General features: G+C 46.4%; 1 protein-coding gene across 5 annotated transcripts in view; it reads left to right on the forward strand.

Moving 5' to 3' along the window:
• Nucleotides 1-20,452, forward strand: part of CEP192 (centrosomal protein 192) — a 257,759-nt gene that overhangs the window by 176,407 nt on the left and 60,900 nt on the right. For all 5 annotated transcript variants that reach the window (XM_075314589.1, XM_075314592.1, XM_075314593.1 and 2 more), the window contains 6 exons: nt 8,305-8,365; nt 8,646-8,788; nt 8,916-9,008; nt 17,702-17,817; nt 17,901-18,080; nt 18,750-18,840. In XM_075314589.1, coding sequence (XP_075170704.1) covers nt 8,305-8,365; nt 8,646-8,788; nt 8,916-9,008; nt 17,702-17,817; nt 17,901-18,080; nt 18,750-18,840 — 684 coding nt within the window. The remainder of the gene's footprint in view (nt 1-8,304; nt 8,366-8,645; nt 8,789-8,915; nt 9,009-17,701; nt 17,818-17,900; nt 18,081-18,749; nt 18,841-20,452) is intronic.

Genomic DNA, 20,452 nt, shown 5'->3' on the forward strand with positions numbered 1-20,452 from the left:
GACAAGAAAATGGAGTACACCCCTACGTGAAAACTGCCAAATTGTGCCCATAGTGTCAACATTTTGTGTGGCCACCATTATTTTCAAGACAAGAAAGCATGCGGAGACACCATCACATGTTTCTCAACGCTGGCAGGAAACTAGCCAGGTCTTTCACAGTGAAGGAACAACCACGGGAAGGGCAGTCTCCAGTCAAGGAGACCACCTATGCCAAACATGGTATCCATCCACAGACAGCTGTTTCGGGGTATTTGCCCCTCATCAGTGTGGAGTAGGAAACTGGCTAGTGGGAGCATTGCCTAGTAGAAGACTACATAAGCAAGGATGGTTGACCTTAGAGAGATCAACATCCAACACCATGGAGACACCATCACGTGTTTCTCAACGCACTGATTCTAAAGCAATGCCCCCTGGGAAATATTCAAAACAAGAAAGCCTGCGGAGACACCATCACATGTTTTTCAACGCTTGCAGGAAACAGGGGGCGTTGCTCTAGAATCACTGCATTGAGAAACACATGATGGTGTCTCCGCAGGCTTTCTTGTCTCCCTAAGGTCAACCATCCTTGCACTGACTTAACTCTCTTGGGCAATGGAGTACACTAGAGCTTCACAGGAGTCACTGGAATTCATGTTCTTAGTCTGCTTGCTTTCAGAAAACTGTGGGCTTTCTTGTGCATCATGTTTAGTAGAAGAGGTTTCCTTCTGGGATGACCGTCTATCCGACCAATTAGATGTAGTGTGCGACGTATGGTCTGAGCACTGACAGACTGACCTTGCACTCTTGTAACCTCTGCAGCAATGCTGACAGCAATCCTATGTCTATTGTGAAACGACAACCTCTGGATATGACACGGAGCACGTGCACTTAACTTCTTTGGTCGACCATGGAGAGGCCTGTCCTGAGTGGAACCAGTCTTGTTAAACCACTGTATGGTCGTCACCATACCATGCCACCATGCTGCAGCTCAATTTCGGGGTGTTTTCAATCATCTTATAGCCTAGGCCATCTCTATGTAGAGCAACAATTCTTTTTTTCAGATCCTCAGAGAATTCTTTGCTATGTGCCATGTTGAACTTCCAGTGACCAGTATGAGAGAGTGTGTGAGAGAGAACACCAAATTTATTACACTTGCTCCCCATTCACACCTGAGACCTTGTAACACTAATGAGTTATTTGACACCTGGGAGGGAAAATGGATAATTTGGCCATTTTCATTTAGGGGTGTACTCACTTTTCTTGCCAGTGATTTAATGGCTGTGTGTTGAGTTATTTAGAGCGCACACCAAATTTACACTGTTATACAAGCTGTACACTGACTACTTTGCATCAAAGTGTCCTATCTTCATTGTTGTCCCATGAAAAGATATATTTAAAAAATAAAAAGGAGCGGTGTACTCACTTTTGTGATATACTGTATATCTTTTTCATATGTATTTAGTGGCAGAAGGTATAGAATTGCACTCGGGTATCATGGTGACTGTTTGACTCATCAGTTTGCCACTAACAGCATCTCATCTGACTTGAAGGAGCAAATCCTTTTAGTTGATTTCTATGAAGTCTGACACTGGATGTGAAAAGTTGTACAGTATAGTATGGGGGTCCTGGTATATTCTGGTCATTTCATATTACGGAGTGCTGCGGTTTCATACTGTTTGCTCTGTTTCACTGCTCTTCAAGTAAGCTATACTTACATTATCACAGTCTGGCATTGGGCTATGGGTTCACCCCCCCCCCCCACCCTCCCTATGTTAACCCCTTTAGGACGAAGCCAGTTTTGTACTTAATGACCAGGCCATTTTTTGCAATTCTGACCAGTGTCACTTTATGAGGTCATAACTCTGGAACGCTTCAACGGATCCCGGTGATTCTGACATTGTTTTTTCGTGACATATTGTACTTCATGATAGTTATAAATTTAGAACAATATTTTTTGCTTTTATTTGTGAAAAAAACGGAAATTTGATGAAAATTTTGAAAATTTTGCAATTTTCAAACTTTTAATTTTTATGCCCTTAACCCAGAGAGTTATGTCACACAAAACAGTTAATAAATAACATTTCCCACTTGTCTACTTTACATTAGCGCAATTTCTGAAACAAAATGTTTTGGGGTTAGGAAGTTAGAAGGGGTCAAAGTTCATCAGCAATTTCCCATTTTTTCAACAAAATTCACAAAACCATTTTTTTAGGGACCACATCACATTTGAAGTGACTTTGAGAGGCCTAAGTGACAGAAAATACCTAAAAGTGACACCATTCTCAAAACAGAACCCCTCAAAGTACTCAAAACCACATCCAAGAAGTTTATTAACCCTTCAGGTGCTTCACAGGAACTAAAGCAAAGTGGAATGAAAAAAAGCAAAAAATAAAATTTTACCTAAAATGTTGCTCTACCCCAAATTTATTCACTTTTAGAAGAAATAACACAACAAAATGAACCCCAAAACTTGTTACCCATTTTCTTATGAACGCGCCAATACCCCACATGTGGTCAGAAACCTTTGTTTGGACAAATGGGAGGGCTCGGAACAGAAGGAGCAATATTTGAATTTTGGAAAGCAAATTTGGCTGAAATAGATTGCGGGCACCATGTTGCATTTACATGTCCGCTAAGGTACCTAAACAGCAGAAACCCCTTACAAGTGACACCATTTTGGAAACTAGACCCCTTAAGGCTTCTATCGAGGGGTATACTGAGCATTTTGGACCCACAGGTACTTCACAGATTTTGATAACGTTACGTTGTCACATTGAAAATTTTCATTTTTTTCTCAAAAATGTTGCTTTTAGCATCAATTTTTTCACTTTTTCAAGAGGTAATTCCAAAAATTTGACCCCAATGTTTGTTACCCACTTTTTTATGAGCGCGGTGATACCTCACTTGTGGTCTGAAACCTTTGTTTGGAGAAATGGGAGGGCTTGGAACGGAAGGAGCAATATTTGAATTTTGGAAAGGAAATTTGGCTGAAAAAGATTGCGGGCACCATGTCGCATTTGGAGGACCCCTAAGGTACGTAAACAGCAAAAAAACACCACAAGTGACCCCATATTGGAAACTAGGCCCCTCAAGGAATTTATCTTGATGTTTGGTGAGTACCCTGAACCTCCAGGTGCTTTACAGAAGTTTATAACGTTGAGCCATGAAAATAAAAAAATAAAATTTTACCACAAAATTGTTACTTCAACCAGGTAGCTTTTTTTTCACAAGGGTAACAGGAAAAAAATCACCATGAAATTTATTGCGCAATTTCTCCTGAGTTTGTTGATATCTTGTATGTGGTGGAAATCAACTGTTTGGGCACACTACAGGGCTCAGAAGAGAAGGAGTGCAATTTGACTGCAAAATTGGCTGCAATCAATAGCGGACGCCATGTTGCATTAGGAGAGCCCCTGAGGTGCCTAAGCAGTGGAGGTCCACCACAAGTGACCCCATTCTGGAAATAAGACCCCTCAAGGCTTTAATCTAGGTGTATATTGAGCATTTTGAATCCACGAATACTTCACAGAATTTGATAAGCTTAGGTTGCCATATTGAAATTTTCATTTTTTTCACAAAAATGTTGATTTAGCGACACATTTTTCACTTTTTCAAGAGGCAACAACAAAACGTGTACCCCACAGGTTGTTATCTAATTTCTTATGAGCGCAGGGATACCCCACATGTGGCCAAAAACCTTTGTTTGGATAAATGGGAGGGCTTGGAATGGAAGGAGCACCATTTGAATTTTGGAAAAGTTGAAGTAAATTGCGCGCACCATGTCACATTAGCAGGGCCCCTTGGGCACCTATACATCAGAAACCCCCCACAAGTGACCTCATTTTGGAAACTGGACCCCTCAAGGATTTTATTCAGGAGTATAGTAAACATTTTGAATCCACAGGTACTTCACAAAACTGTTGCTGTAGCAACAAATTTCTCACTGTTAAGGGGGCTTTACACGCTGCGACATCGCTAATGCGGAGTCGTTAGGGTCACGGAATTGGTGACGCACATCCGGCCGCATTAGCGATGTTGCTGCGCGTGACACCGATGAGCGATTTTGCATCGTTGCAGCAGTAACAATGTAGTTCGTCGCTCCTGCGGCAGCACACATCGCTATGTGTGACGCCGCAGGAACGAGGAACCTCTCCTTACCTGCCTCCCGGCCGCTATGAGGAAGGAAGGAGGTGGGCGGGATGTTCCGGCCACTCATCTCCGCCCCTCCGCTTCTATTGGGCGGCCGCTCAGTGACGTCACTGTGACGCCAGACGGACCGCCCCCTTAGAAAGGAGGCGGTTCGCCGGTCACAGCGACGTCGCCGGGCAGGTAAGTATGTGTGACGGGTCTGCGCAATGTTGTGCGGCACGGGCAGCGATTTGCCCGTGTCGCACAACAGATGGGGGCGGGTACCCACGCTAGCGATATCGGGACCGATATCGCAGCGTGTAAAGTAGCCTTTAGGCTATGTGGCCATGATCCAGCGACACGGCGTCTAGTACCCAGTGTCAGCCTCCTGCAGAAATGTGAGTGTTGTCCACGGGAGAACGCAGCTGCCCATGCCCACGATTTGGGTTCAGGCTGCTGTGGACTTTAGTTCTATTCTACCTGCAAAGAACACTCATCTCCGCAGCATAAATTGACATGCTGAGGCTCGGGAAGCTGCGCCACAGGTCGATTTATGCTGCGGAGAAAAGAAACACAGTGGGCACGGGATTTCTAAAAATCCTGCCACTGTGCTTCTACTGCACAACGCAGCGTTATGGACGCAGGGAAAACACTCTGCGCCCAAAACGTTGCAAACCCTGATTGTGGGCACACAGCGTAAAATGCTACAATGGATGAATGGATAGATGTCAAACATATATAACGTCCCACCCCCTGCATATTCTAAGCTGGCGCCCTTTAGTGCCTTTCATGTGACACTAAAGGATGCCTAGCCTTGTATTTAGCCCAAAAAAAAAAAAAAGAATTAAAATAAATGACGTGGGGTCCCCCCTATTTTTGATAGCCAGCTAGGGTAAAACAGACAGCTGTAGCCTGCAAACCACAGCTGACAGCTTCATCTTGTCTGGTGATCAATTTGGAGGGCTCCCCAAGCTGTTTTTTTTTTTTTAATTATTTATAAATAAATAATTAAAAAAAAACAAACAAACGTGGGGTCAAACGTGGGGTCCCCCCAAATTAGATCACCAGCCAAGGTGAAGCTGACAGCTGGGGTCTGGTATTCTCAGGATGGGAAGAGCCACGGTTATTGGACTCTTCCCAGCCTAAAAATAGCAGGCCGCAGCCGCCCCAGAAGTGGCGCATCCATTAGATGCGCCAATTCTGGCGCTTCGCCCAAGCTCATCCCGTGCCCTGGTGCGTTGGCTAACGGGGTAATGAATGGGGTTGATACCAGGTGTGTAATGTCACCTGGCATCAAGCCCAGCAATTAGTTATGTCACGGCGTCTATCAGATACCCGACATAACTAATTGACAGTAATAAAAAAAAAATTGACAACAAAAAAAAATTTATTTGAAAAAACACTCCCCAAAACATTCCCTGATTAACCAATTTATTGAAAAGAAAAAAAAAAAATCCACAATAATCCATTTGGACGTCCCACGTCGACTCTGGACCTTCTAGAATATGGGGGACACGTTCAGGGAACGTATCCCCCATTTTCTAGGAGGGCAGACCCTCCATTTGAGGAGAGTGGGTGCAAAGAATCTGCACCCACCCTCCCTGGGTCACAGCTGCAGAGTGCGAGCAGCCAGCGTCCTGAACACAGGAAGCTGACAGCTGCGCTCTGCTCATGTGACCGGAGTCTGCTGAGAAGGAGCCGGAGGAGGGGGCCGCGGGGGATCAGAGCTGCGACAGGTATGTATGACACCGGGGGACACCGGGGAACACCAGGGGGTGGGGTAGGGGGGGACCCGGCAGGGCCTAGGGAGCAGGTTTCTGTCGTATGTGTTATGGCACATACGACAGAAACCATAGGAACAGTGGAAATGCGGCCGGCGCGCTGCTGTGATCGCCGGTGCGCGCGGCCATCTTGGATTTTCGGGAGGGGGTTGGGGGTCGGGGGGGGCACTTTGGGGACACCGGGGGACCGGAGGGAACCGGGAAAAAGATTTATCTCCCATCTGGCATGTTTGATCATGCCAGATGGGAGATAAATCATTTTTTACCGGCGCGGTCATTTACTATAACTTGATGATCGGTATACGGTGTATACCGGTCATCAGGTGAGCGGGGACCGGAAAAACCGGCCCGAATCATGATCTCCAGGGTCTCAGCTACCCCCGGCAGCTGAGACCCCGGAAATTTTCTGACTCTGGGGGGCGCTAGACCCTTTTTTCCGACCGCCGTTAAAAAGCGGCGGATCGGAAAAAGTACCCTTATTTACCGCCGTTAAAAGGCGTATCGGCGGTCGTTAAGGGGTTAAGTAGCCTTATGTGCCCACATGGTGAGAGGTATAGCGGTATTCTGAAGTTGTATTGAGCAGAGCACAGCTTTTCAATCTCTTCACTTCCTGGGGGAGATGGGCATCTCCTCCCGCCACTGTACAGTATACACTTTTATCACTATCTTTTGTAGCGATAACAGGACTTTTTAACAATAACACCGCTCATGGAAATAATAGCGGTGATTAGGAGAAGTGCTCAGGAACAAAAATGGTGAACTCCAGGAGCCTGTGATTATATAGGTATTATAGGTGCTAGGTCAGGAGCTGACTGGGAGGGAGGTGAGCAGCTACCTGCTGTATAGATGTCGGTGTGCTGGAGAGCAATGGCTGGGATCTTGGACATTCACTCCTCCCCTGGAATGTAGCATGGCCAGGTTCTGGTTGTTAATCTCCTTGGTAATAATCTGTACACTATGTAAGATAAAATCTCATACCAGGAGAAATGACTGCCTTAAGGCCCCTTTACACACTGAGACTTTCTAGCGATCCCACCAGCGATCCCAACCTGGCCGGGATCGCTACAAAGTCTCTAGTGAGTCGCTGGTGAGCTGTCAAACAGGCATACCTGGAAAACGACGCAACAGTGATACGGACCTGCAGAACGACCTAGCTAGTCATTGGGGACGTTGTAAAGCAGCTTTTTGAAAGGGAAGTCGCTAACGAAGTCGCTGTAAAGGCCCCTTTACACACAGACTTTCTAGCGATCATGCTGCACAGCGGGAAACAAGGGACCAAAGAATGGTCCTGAGAGATGTGTAGTGATCAGCAACTTCACAGCAGGGGCCAGGTCGCTGATGTGTTTCACACACTGCAATGTCGCTGGGGAGGTCGCTATTACGTCACAAAACCGGTGACGTTACAGCGATGTCATTTGCGATGTTGCAGTGTGTAAAAAGGCTTTAAGGCATGGAAATATGCAAGATGGCATTTGATTAGCTTTTTCTAACTATATCATTAAATCTGCAAATCTTTCTTGGGCCTTTTAACATTGTTTTTTTCTTATCTGCAATTTCTTTTTAAAGGTAACCTGTCATGTGAAAATAAAATAAAATAAAAAATGAACAACAGACATAGGGTTGTCTAGTCTAAAGTGATATGAATCCTTCCAGCACTTGCACTATGCACTGCATGGATTTGCCAGTTTCTGAGCTGGGAACGGCAGTCACGTGACCACAATTGTTCGATATGTTCCTGGCCAGAACCCGACTAGTATACGCAGCCTCGCTTAATACAAGTGCATGGGGTGGGCGCGTCTGGCTAGTGGGATTGGCCTTGCTCAATAAATTTGTATGAAGTGAGGCTGCGTCCTCTAGTCAGATTTTGGCCGGGAACATGAATATCACACTATTGCGTTCACGTGACTGCCGTTCCCTGCTCAGAGACCAGCGAATCTCCACAGTCCACACTATGTGCACTGAGAGAATTCATTAACCTGCCGTTACAGAGTGACTGCAGACTTACAACTTTAGACTGGACAACACTTCTAATCTGCTGGTTAATAATGTCCTGTATTGGTCCAACGCCTGCACTTATACCCCCGCTACCGAGTGTAAATGAACTTTATTTCTCCTGGCAGCGTTCATTTTCCAGTCATTGGGGTGGCGCCGGCATGGGTTCAGTCACCGCTCAGTGCATATGGAGCAATGGCTGTAACTGCGCTCCAGTCACTGACTGACAGCTGGCTAAATGCAGGCACTGGACAGGTTCAGAACTCAACCTGCAGATTAATCATATATCCGGAGGTTAATAGCGTTTTTTTCACTTAACCATTGCCTTTAACCTTCTCATTGAAGGTGACTAGACCTATTTATTTATATATTTTTATTTAAACATTCTATTTCATGATAGCGATTTTATATTTATTTATTTCAGGAACCAGAGATATTTGAGATATGGGTTGTGTTCCACGCACCACAGACATATAACTCTGCAGGTACAAAGACACTATTTAATATTATATTGTACAGTAACTCTTGAAGTTTCCCAAGTACTGTATTATTTGTAATTTTTTTTTTAATTCCCCCCCCCATATGCTTATGTAATGTATTACCAGGGAGCCCTGGAGAAATGCTTGCTGAAAATAACTGATAGTAGTCTAGTTGAATATTTATTTTCATGCCCTTGCGCTTTATGAATCTGCCTTTTATGGAACAGTTTTAGGCGTCTAAGAACCTTTTCTCATTCACCAACCTAATGTTACACTTTCACAATAGTAAGTTCACTGGGACCACCTGAAAAATTTATCGCGAGGATAGATATTGAAGTTGACAGCCCAGGTCCTGCTTGCCTGTTGAAGAGTATCCCATTACATGCAAGAGTTGGCTGTGCAAGGATACACGCTCCTAAAGACTTACAGGTCAGTTTCTATGGTAGACGTTGTGGTGGTGGTTTGCTTACATAGACAATCTATTTGTGTGTGTGTGTGTGTGTGTGTGTGTGTGTGTGTGTTTTATTTAGTTTTCCTTTTTTTTTTTTCTCCTTAGACCATTCACTTAAGATGCAAAGTGGGTTCATCAACAAAGCAACAACTTCCTCTTAAAAATGCAGGAAATATTGCCACTTACTTGATAATAAAGGTATGTTCCTTTTCAATATTTGAATTGGGTTGGGATTTTTTCCATCCTATAAATATGACTATAATATTACAGAATAATATATCATTAAAGTGTGGTGGAGGGCATGAGGCAGGCAGTGATTGTAGTCGTGAGTGCAGGTGGGGGAACAACAGGTCACAGCCAGAGGCGTAGCTAAGGGTTCGGCTCAGAGGGGGCGAAACTTCTGAGTGGGCCCCTAACCAGGTAACAAGATTTACAACTATGGTGTTGCAGCCTAATAGCTTGTGTAGACAATTGTATTTTTGGTTCAAGTGTGATCCAACAAAATATTGGATCGCGTTCGGACCAATGTTATCCAATTAGGCAGTGCACATGTACGATTTTGTCCTTAGACCGAGTGGTCTGAGGAAAAAAAATAAATTGCAGCGTACATGCGCAGACTGGTACGGTTAAGTGCAGCGGCAGGGCCGTAGCTGGTGTTCATGCTGTTCTAAGCACTTAAATTGATAACGTACCCTACCAATAAGTCAGACTAAAACCTCATGCAGATGTGGCCAGAAGTATGCCAATCGCACTCTTGTGGTCACATGACGGCCGCTCTCACCACTGGCACTGGAAAACCCTGACAGCGCACTGTGTGCATGCTATGAGGATTCACAAGTCTGCAGTCACAGGCCATTAGCCGCCGATCGGCTTTATATAACCAAATGGTTGACTATCATTTAAAGGGAATCTGTCACCAGGTTTTTGTCCTCTAATCTGAGACTAGCATAACATAGGGGCAGAGATCCTGATTCCAGCGATGTGTCACTTACTGACCTGCTCAGTGTAGTTTTGATAAAATTACTGATTAATCTGCAGTACATTATCATTACAGGACTACTTGGCATGCTGCAGGTTGTCCAGCATATTCAAGACTTCTGTATAACTGCTAGATCTGCAGCAGAGAAAACATTGTTTTTATCAAAATGACAGCAAACAGCTCAGTAAGTGACACATCACTGGAATCAGGGTCTCAGTCAATACATTATGCTGGTCTCAGAGGGGCGAGGAGCAAAACCTGGTGACAGATTCTTTTTAAATGCAGGGATTGTCCAGTGTAAATGCTCCCTTTATATCCAGGTACCGTATTGACGACTTCTCCTCTGATTTGCTTTGTCTCACCCCATTCTTCTTCATCTGATCCAGACGACATGATGACTTTGGACGTACACAGCTTCTTTCCACAGACTTCCATTTCCTCTGATTTTCCACAACATATCCCAACACGATGCCCTAAAAATATGAGTGTCATTATTATATCTAAATAAAAAATATCTGCACATGCTGTGCACTAAATAACCATTATACTGTGCACCTGACAAAATATTTCCCCCACTTTACTCCCTGACCAAAAAGTGACACTTACACTGTCCCCCTAATGATACATGGCCTCTACATTGTGCCTCTCATATACTACAACCACTGCACCATCCCGCCACCATGAATTATGGCCGCCACACTGTATTTCTTTATGAAAAGTATTTATAAAACTATCCCCCCCTCATGAACCATGTCCTATATGCTTTCCATGAAAAATAATGTACGTGTGATGTGAACAATGTTCTCCACATTGTCCATACCTTCCATGCCCCTCTCCACACTACTCCCTCTCCATACTCTGCTGTCTTTTCACACCGTACAGCCTTCACAATGTGCCCTCACACTGTCCCTCATATACTGCTACCCTCATACTGTGCCCTCACATTGTCCCTCGTATACTGCTCCCCCCATACTGTACCCTCACATTGTCCCTCGTATACTACTCCTCTCATACCGTACCCTCACATTGTCCCTCACATACTGCTCCTCTCATACTGTACCCTCACATTGTCCCTCACATACTGCTCCTCTCATACTGTACCCTCACATTGTCCCTCATATACTCCTTCCCTCATACTGTGCCCTCACACTGTCCCTCGTATACTGCTCCCCTCATACTGTGCCCTCACACTGTCTCTCGTATACTGCTCCTCTCATACTGTGCCCTCACACTGTCCCTCGTATACTGCTTCTCTCATACTGCTCCCCTCATACTGTGCCCTCACACTGTCCCTCGTATACTGCTCCCCTCATACTGTGCCCTCACACTGTCCCTCATATACTGCTCCTCTCATACTGTGCCCTCACACTGTCCCTCGTATACTGCTCCTCTCATACTGTGCCCTCACACTGTCCCTCGTATACTGCTTCTCTCATACTGCTTCTCTCATACTGTGCCCTCACACTGTCCCTCTTATACTGCTCCCCCCATACTGTACCCTCACATTGTCCCTCGTATACTGCTCCCCCCATACTGTACCCTCACATTGTCCCTCACATACTGCTCCTCTCATACTGTACCCTCACATTGTCCCTCATATACTATGCCCTCACACTGTCCCTCTTATACTGCTCCTCTCATACTGTACCCTCACATTGTCCCTCACATACTGCTCCTCTCATACTGTACCCTCACATTGTCCCTCATATACTGCTCCTCTCATACTGTACCCTCACACTGTTCCTCGTATACTGCTCCTCTCATACTGTACCCTCACACTGTCCCTCGTATACTGCTCCTCTCATACTGTGCCCTCACACTGTCCCTCGTTTACTGCTCCTCTCATACTGTGCTCAAACATTGTCCTTACTGCCTCCCATAATGTGCTGTCACTCTGTATACTGAGTGAATGCTCCTATTCCCCCTCCCACACTTTCCAGTAAAAGTTCCTCCCATCTACAGCTCCATGGTGGAGCACTTACCTTGTCCCTCATCTTTACCTCCTTTGTGGTGCTCTATATCACACAACCTGCACCCAAATATCCCACACAGCCTGCAACCCATATGCCACAAACCCTTCACCCCAGTCTGTACCCCCATATCACACACACTGCATCCCCATATCCCACAGACTGTGCACCCCATATCCATGTATCTCACACAGCCTGTATGCCAACTTACATCTCTCTCAAACACCCTGAACCCCCATATTCCACACACCCTGCATCCATGACCGGCGTCAGCATCTGGCAGACCTGATCAAATGCTGGAGCCCTGGACAGCTGGGGGGTCCACTCACCGTCTTCAGTCCCGTGGACACTAGTCTGAGTTCCAGGGACTGTAGTGCTTGGGTTGGCAGCCGCACTATCCTGCATCCTGGATAGTGCAGTTGCCAACCCTTTAATCCACACTGGCACACATCATTCACTGTTGAATGCTCTGTGCACCTCCTGCATTGAAGTTCATCTGTGGGCGGAGCTACCGCGCGGTGTGCTCCAGTCTCACATATGAAGAGGAGATGTAGCGCAGCTCCAGCCATCGTCCCTCAGTACACTAAGCACAGCATATGTCCTCCCATACTGTATTGCCCCCCCCCCTCCACCTGAGCTGTATGTTTCACCCCCGATCTGTATGGGGTCCCCTCCTGAGCTGTATGTGCCCCCTCATGGCAGTAGGTGTCCCTTCTTGAGCTGTATGGGACCGCCAGACCCGTACGTGCTGCCACCCCAGAGCCGAATAAACTGGCCCCTCAGAGCCATATGCACTGCCACCACCTCAGAGCCGTATGCCACCCACCCCAGTAATGTGTATGCCCCCCGGCGTTGTATGCACCTGAGTAAGATGTATGCTCCCCAGTAATGTATATGCCCACAGCCCGTCCTGTCATTTATATACTTTATCCTCCAGCCACTCCTGTGATGTATATTCTGTAGTCCTAGCCCTTCGTGTGATGTATATACAGCAGTCTGTGTGCACTGTGCGCGGCCATGTCTGTTATTGACGACCATCTCTCTGTGCAACACAGACACATGCCCAGGAGGAGCTGGATGGAGACAAGCGGGGGAGGGGAGGAGGCTTCTGCCGGCTTCACAAAATTAATATCTGTAATGTGTCTGTGTGTATCTATGTATGTCTGTGTATATGACTGTGTCTAGATTTATGTCTGTTTACCTGTATTTTTCTTAATTTCTCTTTTTAAATACCGTATTTTTCATGTTATCAGATGCTCCCCAAATTTGGAGTGGAAAAAAAAAATATGGGGTCCTTACCAAGGAAGGGGGACTGGCAGAGGAGCAGAGGTTACAGAAGGAAGGGGCGGTACTGGAGTATGACGATGCTGTGAGTGGTACAGAGGGGGACCCAGATACTCACTGCAGGCGCTGCTCTGTGTGGGGGGGCTGCTCTGTGTGGGGGGGCTGCTCTGTGTGGGGGGGCTGCTCTGTGTGGGGGGGCTGCTCTGTGTGGGGGGGCTGCTCTGTGTGGGGGGCTGCTCTGTGTGGGGGGCTGCTCTGTGTGGGGGGCGGTAAGGCATTCTGAAGATGTCGGTTGTGAGGGCTTCTTCAAATAATGGCGACCAGAGTCCGCGCATGTGCAGATGAGAGCTTGAGCTCCATCTGCGCATGAGCTGATTCTAGGCGCCATTATTTGAAGAAGCCCTCACCGCCAACATCTTTAGAATGGCCAGTACAGAGCAGCCCCACACAGAGCAGAGCCGCGGCGAGCAGGACAGCAGCGCACAGTGCAGAGCCGCGCTGTATAGCAGAGCGAGTTGCACAATGCAGAGCTAGCCACACAGAGCCGAGCCCCGCACAGAGCAGAGCTGCGGCGAGCAGAACAGCCTTGTACAGAGCAGAGTCGCACTCCTGACGCACAGAGCAGCACACTGCATAGCATTGCCCCTGCCTTCTTTGACTCTTCTCCACCAGCTACATTCGGATTTTAAGATGAACCCCTCATTTTCCTCCCAAATTTTTTTTTAGGAAAAGTGCGTCTTATAATCCGAAAAATACGTATGTATATGTACATATGTCTGTATGTGTGTGTCTACGTGAGGATGGGGCCTTCTGAGACTCCTTCACTTGGGGCCCACAAAAACCTGTAGCCGGCCCTGCCTGCATCCCTATGTGTCACAGTCTGTACCCCAACTTACCCCTCTCTCAAACACCCTGCACCCCTTCATACTATTTTGTCACAATCTGCAGCCCTCATATGCCACTCACCCTGCACACCCATCTTACCTCATTACAAGTTTCCATCTCCTTCAGAAATCAGTATCTCTTGATGTTTGGTTTCTGACTGGCAACTGTGGCTCTGCCCACTCGGTCACATGGGCACTACATCATCACAGGTCCTGACAGCACCACTAGCATGTATTTTCGTCACTCGGGCAAGAATTTCTGCTCTTCCCCTGCAGCACTCACAGGTCGTAAGCTCCTAGTGGGCCCCCTCTGGGCCCGGGGCAACCGCCTCCTGTGCCCCCCCGCTAGCTACACTACTGATCACAGCACAATCTGCTGTTAACACCTCACCTACCCGTCGCTGCACCACATACTGGAAGGACTCTATTACAGACTCAGGCATCGCACATTCATTCTCTCATCAGGCAATGAACTTCAGGCTCAGTCTTTTTCATAAAAACAGTTCAACTTTATTCCTGGAATTCCCGGTACATCTTCTTCCATCCACACGTCACAGTTGCAGCCATTGGTCCTCTGGCACCTGGGCACCGTCTACAGTCTAAGGCCCCTTTCTTTACGTCACTCCTCTCCTTGGTCACCCGGGGTCCGCTTCCATGCAGATATCTCCCCTAAGTGACAGGCCATCCAGACATACCCCCATTACCAACCAGGGGCACACTGACCTTTTCCAGGGGGTGAGGGTTCCTCCATTTTCCAACAGCAGGCACTGATGCTAAGCCCTCGACTGCCAGATTAAACTCCTTTCCGTGGGAGATGCGATTCAACTATTTGTTCAGGAACCTTCTCGTCGCAGCCGCAGGGGTAACCCTTAGGGTTCGGATCTCTATTCCGAGACATCCTAACTTTCCATCTTTCCAGTCCCTCTTCTGCTCTCCTCCCTTCCTGAACTCTCCCCTATATATCTGTCGCTATCCTCCTCCTCCTGCCTAGCCAGGTTCCAGGGCCTTTACAGAGCAACACTGCCATTTGGTGGCAAAATCACAAAACAAGGCATTTGCAGATAATACACAGGACCGTGGTGTGCCGGGTACGAATGTAGGGGTGGGCCTAACCCTTAACCCCCTCCCCCCTACAAAACAAAAGGGGTTAATTTTTTCTTAAATAAACAAAGAAAATTTATTTATTTTAACTCAGTTGCTGACTACCTGCCTGTTCTATTTGGTGACTGCTTATAACAGTCGCAGACCACTCCTCCGAGATCATTCTGCTTCTTCACGTCAACAAAGCACCTCTTCCTCTTCTGAGCTGCGCAGTCTTAGGGGCGTAACTGCTGACATCAAGCTAATTGACAGCTGACTTCCTACAGTTAGGCAGCGGGGAGCCGGCTGTCAATCAGCATGACATCCGCAGTCACTAGAGCGGAGCAGCAACTTCTGTCACTGTAATGTCAGTGGAAGCCACAGAATCGCCAGACATAGCAGGCAGGTATTTATCAACTATTTCTTTGTCGCTCCATTGGGAGACCCAGACAATTGGGTGTATAGCTTCTGCCTCTGGAGGCCACACAAAGTATTACACTTTAAAAAGTGTAACCCCTCCCCTCTGCCTATACACCCTCCCGTGGACCACGGGCTCCTCAGTTTTATGCTTTGTGTGGAAGGAGGCACAGGATCACAGAGCTCTGGCAGCGGACGCTTTAGTCCAGGATTGGTCGCAGTTTCGACTGCCTTATGTGTTTCCCCCTCTGGCGATGCTGCCCAGGGTACTTCGCAAGATCAGGTCAGACTGCCGTCGCGCCATCCTCGTCGCTGCAGACTGGCCGAGGCGGTCGTGGTATCCGGATCTGTGGCATCTCACGGTGGGTCAACCGTGGGCACTTCCAGACCGCCCAGACTTGCTGTCACAAGGCCCGTTTTTCCATCTGAATTCTGTGGCCCTCAACCCTGAAGACGCTAGGAGCCAGGACTCAATGGCCACACAGTCAGGTTATCTCAGGATGTCATTGCCACCATGAGAAAAGCCAGGAAGCCAACGTCCGCCAAGATCTATTACAGGTCTTGACATATCTTCCTATCCTGGTGCGCGGATAACGGTTTTCCTCCATGGCCGTTTGCCTTACCCACATTCCTTTCATTCCTACAATCTGGAATGGACAAGGGTTTGTCCCTCGGCTCTCTCAAGGGCCAAGTGTCGGCGCTCTCCGTGTTTTTTCAAACGCGACTAGCCAGACTTCCGCAGGTCCGCACGTTCCTGCAGGGGGTCTGCCACATGGTCCCACCTTACAAACGTCCGTTGGAACCTTGGGATCTTAGCAGGGTTCTGACGGCTCTTCAAAAGCCGCCTTTTGAGCCGCTGCGGGATATCTCTCTCTCCCGTCTTTCGCAGAAGGTGGCCTTCCTGGTGGCAGTCACATCACTTCGGAGAGTGTCTGAGCTTGCAGCGCTGTCATGCAAAGCCCCCTTCCTGGTTTTCCACCAGGATAAGGTGGTTCTGCGTCCTGTCCCGGAATTTCTCCCTAAGGTGGTATCCCCTTTTCATCTCAATCAGGATATCTCCTTGCCTTCCTTTTGCCCTAATCCAATTCACCAGTGTGAAAAGGATTTGCACTCTTTGGATCTAGTGAGAGCACTCCGGTTCTACGTGTCTCGCACCGCGCCCCTGCGCCGTTCAGACGCGCTCTTTGTCCTTGTCGCTGGCCAGCGTAAGGGCTCTCAGGCCTCCAAGTCAACCTTGGCTCGGTGGATCAAGGAACCGATTCTCGAGGCCTACCGTTCTTCTGCGCTTCCGCTCCCTTCAGGGCTGAAAACCCATTCTACCAGAGCCGTAGGTGCGTCCTGGGCATTGCGGCACCGGGCGACGGCTCAGCAGGTGTGTCAGGCAGCTACGTGGTCTAGTCTGCACACTTTCACGAAACACTATCAAGTGCATGCCTATGCTTCGGCAGACGCCAGTCTAGGTAGGCGAGTCCTTCAGGCGGCGGTTGCCCACCTGTAAGAGGGGGCCGTTTTTGGCTTTTTATCCAGGTATTCTTTTACCCACCCAGGGACTGCTCTTGGACGTCCCAATTGTCTGGGTCTCCCAATGGAGCGACAAAGAAAAAGGGAATTTTGTTTACTTACCGTAAATTCCTTTTCTTCTAGCTCCTATTGGGAGACCCAGCACCCGCCCCTGTTCCCTTTGGGCTGGTTGTTTTTTTGTGTACACATATTGTTGATGTTGAATTGTTCTTTTGGTTCATGGTCTTCAGTTCTCCGAACATCCTTCGGATTGAATTTACCCTAGACCAATTTATAAGTTTTCTCCTTCCTGCTTTTGCACCAAAACTGAGGAGCCCGTGGTCCACGGGAGGGTGTATAGGCAGAGGGGAGGGGTTACACTTTTTAAAGTGTAATACTTTGTGTGGCCTCCAGAGGCAGAAGCTATACACCCAATTGTCTGGGTCTCCCAATAGGAGCTAGAAGAAAAGGAATTTACGGTAAGTAAACAAAATTCCCTTTTTGCCTGTTACTTCTAACCTATAGTAAAAAATGTAAATTGTTCATCCTGAATCCTTATTTATAGTTGCATCCTGAAAGAGAACAAAGAATCTGCTTTGTAAAACACTCATGATGAGAGAAAGCTTCTAACCTGCCGTAGATATAGAGCAAATTAAGGAAATCTTTCCATAGCTGAATGAGCGTTACCTGTGAACCTGGCCTCGTGGCCTCTGATAGAAATGTCATCAGCAACAATTGGTATTTGTAGAGGATTTATGTTCGTTTCCTCCCTTACAGTGTACAAATGTTGATGGCATTTTCACTGTGGAGCCAGAAGAACTATTTCTTTCCTCTGAAGAAGAACAAGAAATTGCTGTTAAGTTCACTCCACAGTCTTCTAAATCTACTCCGAGGTATACATGCTATATTCCACTATGAAGCTTGAGCCTGTGATTAATAAAGATATATAATGCCTTGTTTAATTCTTTTTTCACAGTTCTTTGAAAATAATTGTGCAGCCTTCAGGTCCCCAGTATGAAGTCACATTGATTGGAGAAGGTGAACTAACGGTACCCAAGAATTCAGCAAATCTAGCACTTAATAATTCAGATGTACCACCTATTCTTTCCAATAAGCAGTTCATGTCCTGGGGAGGAGTTGCCCTTGGAAGAGCCATGTAAGTTTTCTATTAATTGGTCCAGTACGCCACTTTTGCTGGCTGAGACAGCAGCTCATAGTAGGCTATAAACAGCCTTCGCTAAAAATTGCAATTATCTTCATCTTAAGAAGTTTTGTGTTGTGAAGGTTGGTGTGACACAACTGCTTTGCCTTAATTATGCTTAGAATGATCAGCTTTAAAATATTTTGTCCCTTGACCGGTATAATTGGGGAAATATCCACTTATACCGGTTTTGTGGTGTAAAAGTCACAAATTATGATGCGCACTATATTTGTGCTGATTTGCAACTTTTTTTCTTTTTACAAAGCTCATGGCACAATTTTTAAAAATGTAGATGAAGTGTTGGTGTCTTGCTTGTCAGCCTAAATAATTTAGACTTTACTCCAGAAAATGGCATGATTGATGGTGCATGCCTATGACAGCTGATGGTTGGCATATATTTGGTTATTGGGCACAGCAGGAGATGCGAGAGCATGTTTTAGATACCTCTTAAAATGTTAAATTGGGCGCATCTTACTCCAGTGACTTGAGTAAAAAGCAAAAGCTGGTCAAAAGCTTAATTGGTTTCCCCATTGTTCTTACCATACTTTTAAAGTTTATAATAAAACATAAAGGAAACCAATTTCCCAAATTATTTTTAAGGAAGTTTCATCTGTTATTTTTCAGACAGCAGAAACTAACGTTAAGAAACACGTCATCAAGTTCAAGCCAGCATCTGCGCCTTTTAATAAGGGGTCAAGATCAAGACTGCTTTCAGGTATTCTAAGTTGCTCTCATACAGGTTTAGTAGTTAGGCTCCTGAGTGACTCCTCTCTCTTGAGCTAATAAATCCAGGTAGGCGATTTTGTAGTGCACACATCAAAAAGCATAGGATTGTCTACACTACTAGTGATAGTTTGCTGAAATATATCCAAAATATTTCATATGTGCAGATTTTAACCCCTTTTATAATTGTCCGTGGATGGAAAACCTAACAGGGATTCTAAAATGACAAGGAATGGAAGCAAAGCAAAGAAAGCTGCAGACTCGTGTACATGGTTGTAATAAGACTGCTTGCAAAGCATGGTTGGTTCTATCCACTCTGGAATGGAGTCCCAAGTGTTATACTCACAATTTTTATTTCCTCAATCATTTAACATATTGTGTAATCACTTAGGATATTAAGCAGAGTGATCTGCTATGTGGCGGTTTTCAGAAAATTGCAGATGTACCGACAATTACCAGTACAATTTTCAAACGGACATTAGGCTGCTGCCTACATAGGCCTTTCTTGCTGTTCCTAGAACTATCTTCACAACACTTTTTTAAGTAGTTTGCGACTTCTTTGAGACCCTTTCATTTCAACTAAAGGCCACGTCTTGCTAAACGACGCCGCTAGCGACATCGCTGCTGAGTCACGGTTTTGGTGACGCAACAGTGATCTTGCTAGCGATGACGCTGTGTGTGACATCCAGCAACGACCTGGGCCCTGCTGTGAGGTCGCCGGTCGTTGCTGAATGTCCTGGACCATTTTCTTCAAAGGCTCATCGCTATGTTTGACACTGTGTGACAGGGTCCCAATGACAGCAGAGATCTGTATCGTTATACAGGTCGCTACTGCGACCTGTATCGTTACTGAGTCGTTGGCAAGATCTGACTGTGTGACATCTCACCAGCGACCTCCCAGCGACTTACCAGCGATCCTTATCAGGTCACATCGTTTTCGGGATCGCTGGTAAGTCGCTAAATGTGATGGGGGTTTAACTGCCATAGATAAGCTTTTGTAAATAGCTTGCTTTCCCAAATTTTTCTCCTGGTCACATGGTCTCTGGCTAAGAATTCTTTGGTTACCTGTGATGTCGTGTCAATTTCTCCCTAACTTCTTGGCTCTGTCTGTATCACACATGTGTATATATAATATTTATGTAAAATACACATCCATCCTGTTACAGAGGACATGATTAGTTCATGAAGAGCAGGGGATAAAATTTATTTCCAGGGTTGGTGCTCTGTGCATTCTGTGCACTGCATTGGTCATTGCTGGAAGCAGTGTCCTAGATGGGACGCTACGCTGAAGCTGGGGGAAGTATGGGAGGGGTTTAAGCGAAATTACTGGCCCTGTGCTCACAAGATCTGATGGAAAATATAGTCCTAAGGGAGCAAAAGGTTCTGCAAAGGAAAAGGAAATGATGTTTGTGACAGCAGAGCTGATGCCATGGATGAAGAAGTAAAATGTGCATAATACAAAAGAATTGGCAGAAAATGTTTGAGAATCATTATTCCTAGGCATTTATTGCAAAAACAGTAATGAGATTTGGGTAGTGGATAACCTCTTAAAGGCATTTCCATCTTTGTTCTTCACTCACATCCAGAGTCATAGCAACAGTTTA

The sequence above is a fragment of the Anomaloglossus baeobatrachus genome, chromosome 6 (assembly GCF_048569485.1).
Source record: "Anomaloglossus baeobatrachus isolate aAnoBae1 chromosome 6, aAnoBae1.hap1, whole genome shotgun sequence".
Lineage (NCBI taxonomy): Eukaryota > Metazoa > Chordata > Amphibia > Anura > Aromobatidae > Anomaloglossus > Anomaloglossus baeobatrachus.